This window comes from Parasteatoda tepidariorum, chromosome 8, assembly GCF_982258835.1.
Source record: "Parasteatoda tepidariorum strain Cologne lab strain chromosome 8, Ptep-v5.0, whole genome shotgun sequence".
Classification (NCBI taxonomy): domain Eukaryota; kingdom Metazoa; phylum Arthropoda; class Arachnida; order Araneae; family Theridiidae; genus Parasteatoda; species Parasteatoda tepidariorum.
In genome coordinates, this window is record NC_141762.1 from 86503035 (window position 1) to 86522402 (window position 19368).

General features: G+C 28.7%; 1 protein-coding gene across 8 annotated transcripts; it reads left to right on the plus strand.

Moving 5' to 3' along the window:
- Window positions 1–2770: 2770 nt before the first annotated feature.
- LOC107456968 (uncharacterized) lies at window positions 2771–12246 on the plus strand. 8 transcript variants are annotated; one of them, XM_016074977.4, is made up of 2 exons: window positions 2771–2907; window positions 7619–12246. In XM_016074977.4, the coding sequence occupies exon 2, from the start codon at window positions 7632–7634 to the stop codon at window positions 9756–9758; it is 2127 nt and encodes a 708-aa protein (XP_015930463.3). In that variant the 5' UTR covers window positions 2771–2907; window positions 7619–7631; the 3' UTR covers window positions 9759–12246. The 8 variants fall into 8 exon arrangements, with proteins under 8 accessions (XP_015930463.3, XP_015930464.3, XP_015930465.3 ...); XM_016074978.4 differs by having other exon boundaries at window positions 2802–2862; XM_016074979.4 differs by lacking the exon at window positions 2771–2907 and adding an exon at window positions 3037–3053.
- The last annotated feature ends 7122 nt before the right edge of the window (window positions 12247–19368 follow it).

The window sequence follows — 19368 nt, forward strand, 5'->3', positions numbered from 1 at the left end:
TCGAATTTGGGAAGTAGTGGTAAATTGGAACATACAATTATATTAGTTTAGGCAGCTGAGTGGTCGAAATTACGGACTACCTATATCTAAGTTTACATTTTTGCATATTTCATGATATTTGCAAAATTAATGAAATGATTCAAAAAGTGTTTGAGCACAATAAGACTTGTCTATTTAAAGATAATTCCATTTAAAAAATGAATAAACATTTCATTTTTTCCCTTCAAATTAGTGTAGTTTTTCCTAATTTTTAAAAATTAGTGCAGTTTAGCGTAGCAGTTTAATTAGTGTTCATCACTAATTTTTGAAAAGTAAGCTACTCAAAAATACCAATTTAATCAACAGAATTTTAAATCAAAGATCTATAATTTAAAGTGTATCAAGTAATTAATTCTTGAACAATAAAAATGATTATCAACTTATTATTATTTTCTAGTCCTTGTCATCCTTAAAGAGCATTATTGACTACATTGACAGCACCATATTGACAGCGGAGCACTGCCTTTTTAATGGTACAAGATGCGGCAAAATATTTTTCTGTGAAGCCTTCTGTATTCATTGCGTAAATGTGCTATGTAACTCTTACATAAAGAAATTAACTGGTAAAATGCATTTCTACCTTTAATTTAAATGATTTTTTTGGAGACAACTACCCTAACAGATTATAGGGGTTTATCTCAATTTTTTACCATCATAGTAATAGATCTTGCTGTGCTATGAAATCAAAACCTATAGTATAAAATATTTTTCGCTAAATTTTAAATATCAATGATTGTTTCCATTCTTGTAAATAGATAGAAGAATTTACTTGCTAATGCAAAATTTTAATTGCACTAAGTATAAAGTGTATTTGGTTCATAGAGCAAAACATTAGCACTATTGTACTATGTAAAAGAATTTATTTATTAAGTTGTAGTGCAATCATGTATTTTTCAACTAAATTAAGAATATTTTCCTGAAATTGATGCAATATATATATTTTTTTCGTCTTTTTTTTTTTAATTTGATAATTTTTAATGAAAATGAAATATTATAATTTTTGTCTGTTTCATAAGTTGAAAGAAATTTTATCGCTGAAACTGGAGATCCCACTGCAACTGGAAGTGGAGAAGAATGAATTTTTTTCTACTCTTTATGGTGCCCAAGCCAGATACTTTGATGCAGAGCTGTAGCATACAATGAAGCATTAAAAACTAGGTACACTGTCAATGGTGAACAATGGAGGTAATAAGAATGGATCGCAGTTCTGTTTAACTTTAGGAGAAAATCTCACGTATCTTGATGAAGTCCATACTGTCTTTGGCGAAGTTGCTGAAGGTCTGGAAGTTCTTTTGGAGATCAATGAAATAATATGCGATCAAAGCAACCGACCCTATCAAAACATTCGTATAACCCACAATCGTGTAATATGTAATATTATACGATCCCTATGAAGATTCTGCAGACCTATCTGTACCTGATGCATCACTAGAGCCCACAAAAGAAATGTTTGAAACAGATTATATAGCCCCAGATGAAAATTTTTATAATACCAGAGGTAAAGATATTGGCGATCAAAATGGGCTGCAGGTGGCGTGGAGCACAACTCTCTACCTATGGCAACACTTAAGTGAATTCACATGTTTTCCTCATTAGAGTGTGGAAAGTCATAGAGGAAGAAAGTACGTTAGTTTCTCTCTTGATTTTCATATATATTAAAATCTTTTAAGTTGGAAAACTGTATGAAACTGAAAACTACATTAAATATAGTTCTAAAGAAAAGTATCACGGAAATTTAAAAAAAATATTTTTATTAAATAAAAAGGGAAATATTAAGAAAAGGGAAAATATCGTAGTACATTCCTATACAACTGAAAAAAGGAGGAGAGGGAAGGGAGAAGGGCTAAAGGCATGAAACCGGTCTCTCCCCAGATGGCGTATTCGAGAGTTTAGATCGCCAATTGAAGAAACCGAAGGAAACAAAGATAGGTAAATGGTATGTGACAGTCTAAAACTGTTCTTTGTGTTTATAAATTATTTCCTGTCACTACATCAAATTGATTGGTTGATTTGTTCATTTACGTCGCACTAGAGCTGCACAATGGGCTATTATTGGCGACAGTCAGGGAAACATCCCTGAGGATGATCCGAAGACATGCCATCACAATTTTGATCCTCCGCAGAGGGAATGGCACCCCGCTTTGGTAGCCCGACGAATTGCACGCGAAGTCGAGCACTTTACAACAGAACAGTTTGACGAGGACCAATACCGCACACCCTCGGTTCCTTTCGCAGACTGATCCAAGTGGTCACCCACCCGCACGCTGACAGCAGCCAGTGATGCTTGACTTCAGTGATATGCAAGGAACCGTGTCTTAACGATCAGTCTACTGCGGGACGTCACTACATCAAAAGATTTGGCCACTACATCAAAAGATTTGGAGTTGATTTTCTCTCGATTGCCCATTGTGCAACTCTAGTGCGACGTAAATAAAGTACCTGCCTACCTTCCTTTCACTATATTCATTTCATAAGTTTTAAATTCTATAATTAAATTGGACAAATTCCCATTTTTAGTAGATTTGATTAGTTTTAATTCATGATTAAAAGGAAACTAACACTGGTAATAGAATGAAATAATCATGTTTCTATCCGACCCTATGTCATATGCAACTAATTCAAAAATTCTGGTATGCGAATAAGATTTTGATTGGTAAAATCACCAATCAAGTTCCGATTCATATTTTTAAATTCTCATGAGTGAATTTTTTGCATAAAGTGTTTAAACGCCATCTATGTCTGTGTTCATATCTGTATTCTATGGAAACCTTGTGCGCACAAAAATAAGCAGATAAAAACTTACAAAGTAAACAAAAATCTTCAGTTGTTAACAAAGTAAAATTTCGTTAAATTTCTTATTTGCTAAAGGTGATTATAATGTTATTAATAATTTTCGTATCAGGGAGATTTCCGTATCGTGATCTGTTGCGCCAACTACAATCGCCAAGGTGCCAAATAGATATTAAATTTGCATTAAAAAAATGTTGATGTTTGCCCGGAGTTATACTTCTCCAGTTGGTCTCTTTCTGTGATGTTTTTTTTTTAGTTTCTCGCGGGTCACTGCCCAGAAGTTTCCAAAACTCGGCAATTATTCTGCCTCAGATCACGATATGGAAATCTCCCCTCTTTTAACTATATCTTGAATTTTTAGTTCTTCTTGCTATCTTTGCAGTTAATTTATCATGTTAGTTGTGTATAAACATGTGTTCATAGAAATTTCTAAATCAGCAACTACTAATAGCAATTACTCGTCCGTCACAGTTGTACAGGGCAGGGTGTTATTTTTTAAATAAATAACGATGAAAGCTAGCACTAAAAATCACTAACCCCAAAATTAAAACTATCGCTATTTTATACTATTTATATGCTACACGAGGTTTCATTAAGTAAAATTTTTGCACGAACTTTTTACAAAATATCAATATTTGTAAATTTTTATTGATGGAATTAAAAATTTTGTTTTATCAGTTTTGCAGGTTTGGCAAAAATAACTATTAAGATAACTATAGTATCTTTCTTAAGATTTGCACTTATTTGCCCTTAACTTCTTAACAAGAACTTTTTGTAGACTGATACTATCGATTAAAACTTAATTTTTTACCTCCTTTAAATTATGCTTGCCGTATCACTTCTTTCACTTACAACTGCTGTGCTGTGAATCATAGATTATCGTCCTGGGTTTATTCTTGACCTTAAAGAAAGGCTTTACTCAGGAAACTGAAGGTGAAATTCAAAAACAGACATTGTATATCATATAGAAGGGTGGGCTTCTCAAAAGATACATAGTATTCAAGACTTTAAATCTTTTTTATAAAGAAAATTATAGGTAAGTGCAATGAATTTGCATATTCCAAAAATCGGCTTTAAAATATTTAAAATCGTATGAATCTATTACTTTTACATTTTGTATTTAAAACTATATCAAAATCAGTTGTAGTAATGCTATCTATAAAATGATTGGAATTTAAATCAAATCGTTCTAATTCACTCTTATCAGAAATTTATTACTCAAATGCGGGTTTCAAAATTTGTGGCTATAATACAATCCTGTTTAAAATATCAAGATTTTAGAATGATGTGAATCTGACAAACAATTGTAAGCAACTGATTGTATTGTTACTGATTTATGGGGATGTTGTAGCAAATTAAGGGAGTCAAATAAAAAACTCAAATTTATTGCATGAACACTCTTCACACATCACAGTTTGAAAATCCATGTAAAAAAGACTGAAGAAATGATTCATAAACGAGTTTATAGAAAGTTACTAACAATTTTTGCTTCCGTGTTTTTCTATTGAGTTTTTTGAACTGAGGATTTGTTACTTGTTTGCAGATAAAGCCACACATTGTAGTTATGCAGTGCAAAATTTCTACTTGTTTCTTATAATTAGATTAAAATCTTGTACAGAGAAATATTCGTTTATAAGGCAATTATGAAGCTTATTTTGAAATATGATGAAAGATTTTTATGAATTAGATATGTCGTTTATAAAGATATTGCAACATGCTATGTGCTTATATGCTTTGTCTGCAATTTATTGTGAAGCATCGGTATTTTTTATGGCAATATCAGTGTAGAACAGTTTTATTTTTTTAATAGTGTACAAAATTATAGAACTTTTGTTCAAAAATTTGTTCACTTGGCAAATTTGCAATTTTAATGATTGTTTTTAATTCTGTCATGGAAGGAACAATTTGCATACAACAGAGTTCTTTCTAGGCAGAAAAAAGGGCAGGGTGCAAAAGTTTAAAAAAAAAGGGCATTATTCTAAATAGGCAATAATTTCTTTCTATGGGCTTACAGGCTCTATTAAAAAACATTGTCAATTTTTTTTTTATTTTTACTTTACTAAAAGTACCAAATTACTAATTTTTATTAATAAATTAACATATATATATATATATATATATATATATATATCGAGTTAATGAGCTAATCAGCTTACTAATTTATTTAAAATGCATGCATATATTATTAAAATAATAAATGTATGTTTTTAAGTGTCTGTAGTTATGATTTAATAATTAAAATGACTAATAATAATTATGATTTAATGATAGTGAAGTAACTGCAAACTTTCAAAGACAAGTGTAACAAGGGGGTGTGATGGCTATTTTTCCTTTCCCATATAAATCTATGTATTGACAGCAATGACAAACTAAATAAAAAGAGTTGAAAATAAAGAAGGGTTGAGGAAAGAAAGGGTATGGAGTCTATTACATCAGGGCACTAATTTACTTCAGGGGCAACAGGATGGATTCTTTTGACTAAAAGGGCAGCAGGGTGCTGCGTCCTGTTTACCCTGCCTAGAATGAGCTCTGCATACAAATATAAAGCTGAAATTGCTCCAAGTGTAAAGTTATTAGTTTATAGAGCAAAACATTCGAATTTTAGTGCAATGTAAAAGAATTAACCCTTTCGCGACGCAAAGCGCGAAAGCGCGCTTACCGCAGAGGCCGGCAGTCTCTCTAGCGTGTGTCTCCCCAGGGCCGGAGGGTTTTTTGATGTTAAGCCTAATTCCATGAAATTACCGAAATATCAGCGCGTTGTTTAATATTGTTCTGTAGAGTATTTAAGTGACATATGCTTTATATATATTTCTATGGATACTTTATTTACTTAAGTTATTTCTTGTTTAAATGTAATATAAATATTAATAAGTTTAAATATTTTGCATAATTTCCTCTATTTCCAGCTCAGTTAAAAATTTTCGCGCGTCGACATTCTAACGGTAAAAAGAAAAAAAATTCAAGCCTACAAGATCTAATTATCCACTAAAAACTAATCCGAAAATCGAAAGTAGCGAGAGAAAAGAAAAACTCCCTTACTTACTGTAAATAAATATCACGTGCTAATTTAAAGAGCCCTCATAAAACATTCCCCCCCTCTACTCCTTCCCCTAAAAACCACGTGAATGTACTTTCATCTTGAGTAGAAGGTTAAATCTACATGTATCTGAAACCATATGGACATACAATGCCATCTTTTGGAAGAAATTTCATTTTTTAAAACGTTCCGAAACGCTGGCACAAATAAGTGACGGTCGGGGGTGAACGAGAAAACTCTCTGACACGCGGGTGTGTCGGCCGGGAAGTGAACGCGTTTCTTGCTGTCACATATATGTGACAGTCGGCTCGAAAGGGTTAACTAATTTAGTTGCAGTGCAATAATTTAGTTTTGAACCAAACTAGAAATACATTATTTTTTCCCTTACTGGTAACTTTTAATGTGTGCTAATATAAGTTTGAAAAAATTTAAAAACATAGGTTGATTAAAAATAAATGAACCTAAAATGAAACAAAGAGTGTAAAATTCACATAGATTTCTTTAACCAGAACAGCAAATTCTAATATGATAAGTGCAAACAAAAATTCATGATTCCCTTTGTTATTTATAACAATTAGACTTGTTATTGGAAATTGTGACTTAAAAGAAAAGGCTTATTGAGTGTTAGGAAATGTAAAATCTGTATTGGTTATTGTCACCTCTAGAATTTTCTAGAAACTAGTAGCAGAATTTTCTGGGACAATCCGTAGCATTATCTCTGTAATTCAAAATTTGTCTGGGACCCAAACGCAATCAAGTGGAGACTAATATTATAAAAGATTAGGCTTGCTGGAACTTTGTGCAAAATTTGAATTTGAAAATAGTAGATAAAAATTAGTTGTAAGAAATGCATGTTTAAAATTAATTTGAAACTAATATGGTAATGCTTGAAAGATGGATCAAGATTTATATAATAAATGTATTGTTTCTCAGATAAATCACTCCAGATAAAACTGTTTCAAACTATTATTGGAAAAGTTAGTCTTACTTAAACAAATATATAGCAAAAATTTGCACTTCAAAACTTAGGATAGATGAAAAAAAGATTTATACTTTTTTGATTTTAACTGAAGCTTATACAATAATACTTAAAAAAATTTTTTTATTAAAATTCATGGTTAATGGCTCTAAATGTCAAATCATATTGTGCTGAATAAAAATCAGAATATCAATCCAGATTTTACAAAGGATCTCAGATTTAAAACTGGAAAAGGTGTACCTAACATTTTAAAATCTAGATAAAAAAAAATTTAAACTTTAAGCAAAAAAAAAAAAAAAAAAAAAAAAATTTCCTCTTTCTTTTTAAATGTACTTTTACCCTTTATAAATATATTTTAGTGAAGTAAATTGAACCAGAACCCATAATAAAAACTTTTACTGCATTGTCGAACCTACTGCATTGTTCTACTGCATTGTCGAACCGCGACACACAGGATGATTCCGTGTGATGAACTGTTTAGTTTTTATAGAAGAGAAAAATCTTTATTATTCACTTAATCTCCAATTTTTTCGGCACTTTTAGTTACTTTAAAAAAGAAAAGAAAATAACGGTTTAGTCTTGCCAATGGTTTATTATTATTATTGAAATCTAAGTTAAAAAAGTATCTGCAGATAGTTTGATACTCTGAGGCTCGCACTGCTGTACTGGAAGGTTACGGCTACTGAGGTTAAAAGACACTTTTATTATGATGTGTTTTTAGTTTTCATTGTCTTAATATATCAGAATCTTTTAACAAGTTTTTTCACTTTTAGGTAAAAATCAGATATGTCAGTGGTCATTGAAACAACAATTGGAGACATCACAGTTGACCTTTACTTGAAGGAGAGGCCTAATACTTGCTTGAACTTCTTAAAACTCTGCAAAATGAAATATTATAATTTTTGTCTGTTTCATAAAGTTGAAAGAAACTTTATCGCTCAAACTGGAGATCCCACTGCTACTGGGCGTGGAGGAGAATCTATTTTTTCTACTCTTTATGGTGCCCAAGCCAAATACTTTGATGCAGAGCTGAAGCCGAGAATGAAGCATGAAAAAATAGGCACACTGTCAATGGTGAACAACGGAGGAAATATGAATGGATCACAGTTTTTTTTAACTCTGGGAGAAAATCTGACGTATCTTGATGAAGTCCATACTGTCTTTGGAGAAGTTGCTGAAGGCCTGGAAGTTCTTTTGAAGATCAATGAAACTATATGCGATCAAAACGATCGACCTTATCAAGACATTCGTATAACCCATACAGTAATATTGCACGATCCTTATGAAGATCCTGCTGGCTTATCTGTACCCGATGCATCACCAGAGCCCACAAAAGAAATGCTCGAAACAGATTATATTGCTCCAGATGAAGAATTAGATGATACCAAAGGGAAGGACATTGAAGAAATTGAAGAAAAGATCAAAGATAGTGAAGCTAAAGCCAGAGCAACTATTTTGGAAATGGTTGGTGACATTCCTGATGCAGAAGTAAAACCCCCTGAAAATGTTCTATTTGTCTGTAAGTTGAATCCTGTCACTACATCAGAAGACTTGGAGTTGATTTTTTCTCGATTTGGCACAATTGTCAGCTGTGAGGTCATCAAAGATAAGAAGTCTGGCGAGTCTTTACAGTATGCATTTATTGAATTTGAGAAGGAAGAAGATTGTGAGAATGCTTATTTTAAAATGGACAATGTACTGATTGATGACAGGAGGATACATGTCGATTTCAGCCAGTCTGTTGCAAAGCTGAACTGGAATCAAAACAAAGTTGGTAAAGGAAAGCCAGGCAGGTTTCAAAACTTTGTTTTAAAAAGTGATGTTAAAAAGTCTGATGGTTATGAGATGATTTTTGACACAAATGATGATACTTATCCTCAGAGTAGCAGAGGCAAGAATAGACACCAAGAAAGGTCTCGTAATATGGAATCTTATCGCTCTTCAAATAAATCTTATGAAGATAAATATTCCTCAAAGTCTCATGGTGTACAGTTATCTGAAAAATCGCACAAGAAACACAAATCTAGAAGAAGCCAATCTCCCTCTGAATCTTCTTATAATTTCAAGGACCATCATTCAAGGCTTTCCCGTAAAAGTCCCTCCATTCAATCTCGTTTTCATCATAATAGTTCATCTTTTTCTAAAACCTCAGATTATCCATCAATTAAGAAAACTTCTAGGCAAAAAAGCTATTCTTCTGATTCTTCATCTTCTCCTGCGCGAACGAATCAGTCAACTAGGTATAAAGAAAAATATTCTAAAGATCAACATTATCAAAAATCTAAGCAATCATATGAAAAATCACAATCAAGTGATTCTAGAGATCAACATCACAAAAAACCTAAAAATTCTTACGAAAAACCGCAATCGAATGACAAAACAAAGACTAAAAGTTATGACTCTTCAGCCAGATATATTAGTTCGAATGATAGCAAACATGATTATCGTTCCAAAAGATCAATATCGCCTTTACCAAAAAAGAGGAAAAACAGGTCTTCATCATCAGATGAGGAAAGTTATTCGAAGTCCCATGGTTCAAGCAACTCTAAATTGAAGCAGTCTTCTAAATCACACTCAAAATCATCTATTAGTAAATGTAGACAGAAAACATCTGATTCTTCATCTTCTTCAGATGAATATGTTTCCAAAAAAAATTCTGAACCTAAAAGGCGAAATTATGAAGACCCACCAAAACATTCATCACGAAAAAAGTCACCTTCATTTCAGTATTCAAAATCAAATAGAAAATCTTCTCCTACCCGACATAAAGATAAAACAAGTAAACACAGTAAAAACGATAAATATGACCGTAGCTCAAGTGATTCAGAATCTTATTTGAGTAAATCGAAATTAAATTCATCAAACTATAAACTTTCGCATAAAAGTAAGCATAGAAGACGTTCTTCAAGTTAGTTCTGTTACCTTCCTATTTAGGCTTTTTTTTTAATGTACCTTTTGTGTAAAATTTTCTGCAACATTATCACTGTGCACCAACTTAGGTTAATGTAATCTAAATGTAAAACTCAATACTTTTATATCCATTTTTTGTTCTAGAAAATTATTATATTTTGATGGTTTGTTTGCTGTTATTTGAAAGAGTTGTATTTTAATGTTTATATTTTGTGAAACTGAGGTTTAAATTAAAATAAATTAATTATGTGTTATCTAAAGTAAGGGTGTTTAGCTTGTGATAGAGCCAAATATGGCCCTTAAATGATCAATCACTGTGTTGATAACCGTAAAAAATATTTGTAACTATTTTTTAAACTAACTTCAACATAATTTTTTAAAAAAACGAGAAAAAAAATTAATTACAACATTAAAAGTTTAAATGCTTATAGCATTTCAATTCATTTCCAAATTTTATTTTACTGAAACATGTTAAAAACAAATTTATTTATAAAACAATCTTGCAATTTAAATGAAGAAAATCATAATACATATTAAAATTAACTTTTTCAAAGAGGAACTTAAAAACCTGTATAATTTGATTTTGTTAACAAAGACAGAGTATGCCAAACTTCAAATGTTCACTTAATTCAAAAATAGTACTTTGTGCTTATGATATTCTAAAGAATAATTAAATTATTATTGATTGATATAAAAATTGAGTTCATTGCAGCTCTTGAGAGATGAAATAAAAAAAATTTCTTCCGTAACCCTTTTCTGAGGCAATTTTATTGTAAGGTATTTAATGCATTATAGGAAAACTACAAAGAGAATTATAACTCTTTTTTTTATATTACAGAGCAATACTTTTTCTTAAATATTGTATTGTATCGAAATTTGGAATGATATATGTTAGAGAAATTAAATGCAATATAATTTAAAATTATATAATAAAAATTATTTTATAAAATGTTAAAATTTTTAATGGGTGGGGGAAAAAGATCTTTCTTGTTAAGCTTACTGCACCATTTATCTATATCAAGTTTTAAATTTTATTTTTATTTTGTAACTTTTTTTTAAAACTGTGGATTTATAAGAAATAGTCATTCACAAAAAAACCTGATTTTGAAGTTACGAAAATGCAGGTATACTTACTTTAGTATGAATCAACAAACACAGATGAAAATACAGGAATGTTTTTTGATATTGTTTTGTATTTTAAAAACAAATATACTTTTAATATCTTTTTCTGAAAACATTTTTCAATTTACTGATAGATAAATCTGTACTGATGTATTTCATTAGTTCTATTTTCTTTGAATAATTATGATGCTTTCAAGAAAGATATGATCAATTGAATTATGTATCATATTAACTATTTAGAACAATTTAAAAAAAAAAATAGATTAAGAGTTTTTAGCAACTTTTTTTTACTTATATTTATTAGTAATGTTTTCATTTATTACATATGTTTATATTGCAATCTATAATATTCAAAAGCATTCAACCAGGGGTCTGTCCAGGCCGAATTTACTACCTTCACAAATTCAACTTTAGGAAACGAAATACTTTTTCTTAAAATTTTATTTTTGTATCCCTTTAGAAACGATAAATCCATATTTTTGTATTAATCTTTTAATATAATTTTTAATTTTTCACAAATTATGTTTAAATTTTCACAAAATAGGTTCCTCTCAGAAAAACCTAGATACACAAGTTGCACTGCTAAAATAAATCAGAATGTCAGCTGAGCTCTTATTTCTGATTTATTTCTACTCTAAAATGCCTATAGTTAACTCCATTATTAATAGAGAGTTATTTTAATTTTTTATATTAATTATCATGTGTTTCTGACTTTATAATTTGTTTGTGTGTCAACTTAAATTTCATTACATCCAAAGTGTTAATTCTGATTCTTAGTATTTTCTCACCAATTTGTTTTTGCACCAGTCTCTGTTTTTTTTTTTTTTTTTTTTTTTAAGCATTTGTTATTTTGAATCAGTTAAGGCATTAAAATTATTCAAGGACAAGGTCCGTAAACAATTTTAACTTAATAGGAAAAAAAATAATTGAAGAAAAATAGTATAGTTTATTTAGGAATTAAAAATGGTATGAAATTATTATAAATAAAATAATGAATTAAAAATATAATTTAAACTTTCCTAAATTTAAATCTTTGAGGATAAAACTTCCAAGAATTTTTAAAAATTTCTATTTTAAGAACCACTGGCTGCATTTCACCACTCGTTTAAAAGTACACTCTTAAATAACAATTTTTTTTCATTCAATATTTTTGGTTTCTCTTATCCCCTTTGTCACACTTAACCATACCTTTACCACTTCCATACCTACTTTAACCATACCTACTTTGCATGTCGCAGTGTAATATATAAAAACATACCTGTATCCATCAGTTTCAATGATATTTGTGAGTTTTAACAATAATGATGATTATGAATGTACATATTTTGATGAATTAAATATAAAAATAAATACTATCAAAAATATTTAATCTGCTGATTTTAATGTTTTTATTTGAACTAAAATGTGCGTTATTGCACTGTTTGTTGTCCCCCACCTTTCCGCTGTCATAATTTCACACACTTATTTCTCCCCTCTGGACATTACATCATTTGTGAAAAGCCTCTAAGTATATTTTCATTTGATTTATTATAGCCTTATTTCTAAACTTGAGTAAACTATTCTTGAGTTAACCATTAAAAAGCAGAAATAATAACAATAATGATTAAAAAAAAAAAATTATAGAAATAAGGAGCTTGTTGCAATCTAACAGTGAGCCTCATTTTCACTATTTTTTTAGGAGATATTTTAGTGAAAAACAACAATTTTTGTGTGTAGGCATTAAAATATTGTGTAAAATTCCGTAAATTTGTTAAGTGCTGACCTGGAAACAATACTAAGGAATAGGACTCTTACATTTCCTCAAGCCTTCCAATTTTAATTTACGATGCAAGTAAGTATGTATTCACGCTTTATTTTATAGGTGCCTGTAATAGATATTTATATAATATCAATAGAAATGGCTTGGGAATTAATACAGATATGCCATCATTTAATTCATTACCAATGTTCTAAGAACGAAGCAGATTTCTATACTGTTTTATATTGTTTTGTTATCTTACACCATGTTAATAAAAGAAAGAAAGTGCAGTTTACAAAGTATTCTAAACAAACTGGAGCAACTCTGGATCGATGAAGGAAATTGACTAAGATGGCCTTGGCTTGTAATAGGCAGTAGTGCTGAAGAAGAAGTAGAGTTTATAAGACGTAGTCATGGCATTACGTTATAACTTATATTATAACTTTTGAAGATAAATTTAAATAATTGGATATATTTTTCAGACAGATTAATTTTTTTAATACTTACAAAAATGATTAAACCCCACTTAGTTATTTTATAAGAGATTAAAACACATTTTTTCACACAGCTTTATTCTAAGTTACTAATTGCGCAAAAAAAAAAGAAAGAGAAAGAGTTGATATCAGGCTGGGATGATTTATTAAAGAAAACAAAACAAAAAAAAAACACTTAGCAAGAGTGCGACAATTATCTTCATTTGTGAAATATTTTTTTGTATTTTATCTGTTGTGCTTGCGCGTTAAATAAAAATATACTAGATATGTACAGAATTATTTTCGCTAAATTCATTTCAGGCGACTGAAATGAAATTAAAATTCCAAAGTTCAGCTAAGTTTTAATAGAGGGCAGCAGCATCGACAGTTTCACAAGGAGAACCAAACAATTCGGAAACGCGTGAAACAAATTCCGGCCTGGGAATTTTTCTCTCAGTTCGGAAATTTATTTTAGTAGCAATACTATATTAAACAACATTTTTTATGAATGATAAATTTTATTTTGTTGTGTTTTCTATTCTTTATTATTTTTTTGTTAATAAACGCACTCCAAGGGTACTTGAACTGAACAAAATTAATAAATAAATAAAATAAAAAAAGGAATTATTTTTTTCTACATATTCTGGTGTTTTGCAATTGTTTGGTTTTGTAGCGTACCTTCATAGCATAGTTATCTGATTTTCTCTTGAGAAAAATAATACGTATATACTTCTAAAAAAAAAGAAAAAAAAGTATTAGACTGAGTCATTATGTATTTGCCTAGTTCTATACTAATTAAAATTTTGTTTGCTAGTCATACGCTTTTTATCATAAATAATATTGCTTTCATAACAGTAAATTTATTTAAAAGTTTCCTTTTTTTAATTTTAATTTGATTACATGTTTATCAAGCAAGCTGTTCTACCTTTTCACAAAATTTTCAAACATTTATGCTCGTATGATTATACAGGGTGTACCATAAAATTCTTGTCGAAAACAAGGACAAAAAAGCAAACACATTGCAGATAGCAAATTAAGATTGAAGAGGGGAAAAATAAAAACATTTTCAAAATTTAATAAAATTAGTAAAGTTTATTCAGAAAGCCGATTATTGAAAACACCTCCTAATTTCACAAGATAATCTCACTGCTTTTAAATTTTCGTCTTCCTCACAGATTTTTTTCGATAGAGTTTTTCTTTCTCGTTTAAATATTAATTTACTACCTTAAATGTACTTTTTAGGTCTGTTAGTACAGAACACTCGATATATTTCAGCTGATAAAACTGTTCCAAATTTTTCTATGTTTTCGTGAGATTTAGTTCATGCCATATTTAAGCTAATAGTTATTTCTCTATTTGCTGGCAACTTTCATTTTTCGTTTGCACATAAGTTTGACCACAAACCTATATGAAGGGTCAGTCATGCAGCTGTTTTGGTACTGTAAACAAATATTGTAAAATCTTTTGAAGTGATACTTGTTAATAGAATCGAAACAACTAATTGTCTTTAAGCTTAAAATTTTTCCTTTTAGTTTTCTGGAAGAAAATCAATACAAAATTGAAGATAGAAGCTTTTTTGATTCTAAAGCCTACTGCATATCCTATTCACTAATCAGCATTTGAAAATCACTGCTACGTCATGGCAATAAAATTAATAATTGATTATGAAATATGCTTCAAAATTAAAATTTTCATTAACCCTTTGAAGCAGAATTAAACATATTTTTCATACTTTTTTCATTATTTTGTATTAATTTAGTTCAAAATAAGTGACAAATATTATGTTTAGCATTTTAATAATTTATTGTTAGGAAAAATACAGTATGAAACATCTGAGTCCTTGTTTGTGTTAAAGGAAAAATCTTCATAACACGATTTACTTCAAAACAATAATTTTTCCTATTTGCATTTATCTAATCTAATCTATCCAGATCTAAGAGAAACAGTTATTCATCATTGAAATTTTTTTTTTAATTTATAAAATCATTGATACATTTTGAATATGGATAAAAAATATTATTTTATTTTCTATATTTTTATGTACAAATATATTTTTGCTTGTAATTAGAGCGACAGAAAAAAATATATTAAAGGGACACCGGTGTTCCATCTGCTTCAAAGGGTTAAAAAAAAATTACGTCATTTCTTGTACCTTTGAAAATGTTAATTTTTATTTTAGATGATGATACACCGCGATTTAAAAGCGAAGTGAGTGCATTAAATGGAAATTAGTTTTTGTTTTTTATTTCGTGATTGAAGGTGGCGAGTTTTTGTAGGTCAAAAAACTCGGACAAAGTTATAAGAACACTGTTAAATGTTTTCTTTCGTGAGGCTTCATCAGTAAACAAGAAAAATCTTTTTTGTGCTTGATTTATTCAATTGTTTGTAAGGTACAATGAGAGAGATGGGAGTGCCAGTCGCCATATGATGGGTAAGATGTACCTTTTAATTTAGTAACTGTATTATTAAATTTAAAAAAAAAAAGTACACATTAAAACATATCTGTATTGTGTTAAATGTCCAGTTTATAACATTTCTCTAAAATATTTCTGTAACGAATTTCATAAATAGGGTATTAATTTTGTAAGTCAAGGGGACTGCTACATCACTGTAAAAATTCCGGATCAAATTACAGTAGAAAGTTCCGGCACTCAGGGTGTCAGTACTTTTAACCGTAAAAGGTATTTTTAACGAAACATGCTGCGGGGCAAAAAAAAATCTGATATACCGTAATTTTTACAGTAATAATTACCGTGAAATAATTGAATAAAATAAATACTACTGTAAAAATTACGGTATAATTTTTTCACGGTAGAAACGGATTTTACGGATGAGGTACTTAAGGTGACTGTATTTTATACCGGAATTGATCCAGAATTTTTTACAGTGAACCTTGAGGAAAAAAAAAATATATTTTTTAAATAACTTAATCACTTTTCGTTTACTGGATTCATTTATCACACTAAACAATAATTCCATTTTTGTGTATTCCAGTAAAAAGAATAATTTTCTGTGAGATTTTCTAAAATTTTATATTTTGTATTTATTTTAAATGAATTTTATTTTACAAATACTAGGACTTAAAAACTTATAACCTTTAAGATCGAACAAGACAACATACTCTACACACTGATAATATATTGTTGCACATTTAAATAGATATATATTTTAAAAATTATCAATTTATACTTTTCAGTTTGCTAAATTCAACCTATTTTGCAGCAAATAAATAAATAAATAAAAATTAAAGCCGGTTTTCGGGAAAATATGTAAATGTTAACCTCAGTTGAAGAAAGAAAGGAAATTATTTAGATTTAAATTAGAAATTGATTGTGAATATAAATTCCTAAAAAATTCTTGTACAGTTTTTCCCAAAATTGTTGTGCATTTAAATCGTCATAGGGATTAACGAGCCATGTTTCCAAGTTGGGAAATGTTCATTTTTCTAACATTTCTTTAGCCGTAATTTTTGTCTTGGCATATTTTTCCTAAATCGCTATAGTTTTTTAAATTTTTGTACAGTCCCCGAATAGAAAAAGAATCAATGAAAAATTCTTATCATGATAAATTAACGAATCCAGTTGTCCTAAAATCAAAATTCGTATTGAATTTGAGAGTTTCTTATCTTAGTCATATACCTAGGCAGCGCTTCCGAAAAGATGTGCCACGTTACCATAGGGGTGGGTGAAGTTAGAACATCTTTCTTTTTAACAAGTAATAATTATATTTATATCTAATTAAAAATCAATAATTCATTTAAAATTTTGATTATTTTTATGAAATAATGTAGGTATATAATAACAATTTATTAAATATATATTGCAAAGGATACGCATTTATTAAAAATACCATAAGTATTTCTCATGGAGTTTTTCAACTCAAAATAATTTAACCATTATCAAGAACAAAGAATAATAATAATATTTCTTCAGTAATTATAATATTATTTCTCTGATAACTATTCTCAACGTTTATAGCTATTCTTTTATTAAACTATAATAATGGTACTTATTTCATTCATTTTAAGACAAGCATACATCAACAACAAATTCATAATTTAAAATATATCATTCTTCACGCATTAAATATTTTCAAAAAAAAAAAAGAAAGATAATCATAATAATTAGTAGTCTTTTTTTTTCTCTTATTTATTTATTTATTTTTGTTTAGTATATTTGGAGTTTCGCTAAAAGTATCTCGATTATATAAAGTTTCATCGATGAAAGAAAAAAAAAAAAGAGAAACGCTGTTCTAGGGGACCATGTACAAAAGCAAGTTGAGACTCTCAGGCCTTATGGCAATACTGCTATGAATTAAATATGAATCAATCTTTGATTCAATAGCAAAAATATATGTTGCTGGACTTTTAATTTATTAATTAAAAATTTATTTAGTAAAAGCAATTTCGGTAATTCTGCTTCAAGTGCATATTTTATTCGATTGTTCGAAGTAAATAAAAATAACATTAGAAAAGTTGTCTATTTAAAAATCATTTGCAATTTCGGTGGTTAATTTCTGTACTTTTACTGAAAATTATTTTTGAAAATGCATACACTTACGTAGATTTTATTTATCATTTTATAACATTTTAAAATTTGATGTTTGAATACATTAAGTGCAGAACATTTAATTTATTATTAAAAAATTCAATTAGTAGAAGGAATTTCAGTAAATTTACTTGAAGTGTTAATATCATTCGATCATTCCAGCTAAATAAGAATAAATTTAGAAATGCTGTCAATCCATACATCATTTGTCTTTTTGAAATTAATTTTTATTTTCAAATTAACTAATTATTAAAAATTTATTTAGTAGAACTAATTTCAGTAATTTTACTTGAAGTATTAATTTTATTCGATCATTGCAATTGAATAGGAATGAATTTAAAAATGCTGTCAATCCATAAATCGTTTGCATTTTTGAAATTAGTTTTTATTTTGAAATTAGTTTTTATTAGTTCCCAAATGCTTCTGACCTAGTTATAATACTTAAATATACTTAAAATAAAAAAAAAAAAAAATTGGCCCAATTTTTGCAATTTGTGATATGAGTGCAATTTCTCTTGTTAAGAAATTTTAGTTTGAAATAAATTTTGTAGAAATAAAGTTACAATTAATTTTTTTATTGTTCCTTAGCGCGTGTGTTAAAAAGAAATCAATTTTACTTCTTGTAACTTAAATCTTGTGTTTTTAAAAGCAATCAATTTTGCGAAAGTTCTTTTAAAATTACAAGGTGTTCCATAATCACTTCTCATAATGCATATTTTTGTCGAAAATAAAGTAAAAATGGAAGGAATACACACATTAGTGCCTGATGATTACTATTTAAGCTAAGCAACAAAAACTCTAACTAAATCATTTCATAAAGCAGCTATAAACATTAAAACCTGTTGAAAGGCGAAATTTGTTCGACTCCGACTTTGTTAAATTAAAAGTTTGGTCCCACTGTTTAACAAAAGAAAATTTTCTTTAGATGCTATTAAAATTATTTAAATTAGGAGAACAAAATATTACTCAAAATAATATTTAGACAATATTACTTGTCACAAAGTTAACTGTATTTGATCGTGTTTGAGCTTATCTGTAATTTAACTATTTAAAAAGAACACAGAAATATTTTAGAAAAATCGAAAACAATAAAGGAATAAGTTATGCTTTGACTAATCAATTCTAAAACTAAGTTTATTTAGCTAAGTTGAAAAGTTAATTAAAAAGATATACAAATGAATTTAATGTATCACTTGTGATAGTTTTCTAGTTCATAAATATTCATCAAAAAAAAAGGAAAGTTCTTCTAATAAGATGCTTATATTTGTGCCTGTGAGATGTTGATATTTAGTTCATTAATTTTAATAGTTTTGCATACTTTCAGAATTTTGTACAAATACCTTTTTCTTTTAAATTTAATTCTTTAACTTTCAGGTTACGAAATGAAATGTAATTTTAATTAAAATAGACCTAACCTTAATCGTACATAAAAAATAGAAATGCATAATTTACATTTAACATTTACTTACTAATTATATTAATACTTTCCTGGGATTGGATAAAAGAAAATTTTCCATCCGAAATTAGTCGAAATCGAGCTTTGAAAAAAAGTTCAGCGTCGGTATCTTGACATTCTTTACATTTCAACAACTGACTCTACAGCTCTGTTTAAAAGCACTGTCAAGTTTCACCCGATAATCAAAATGTTTTGATTTTTTTTTTAAAATCCGCTTTCCTTATTAATACTTGTTGTATTTCGAAAGCTCTTTTGTTTTTTTTTCTGCCCTTAATAT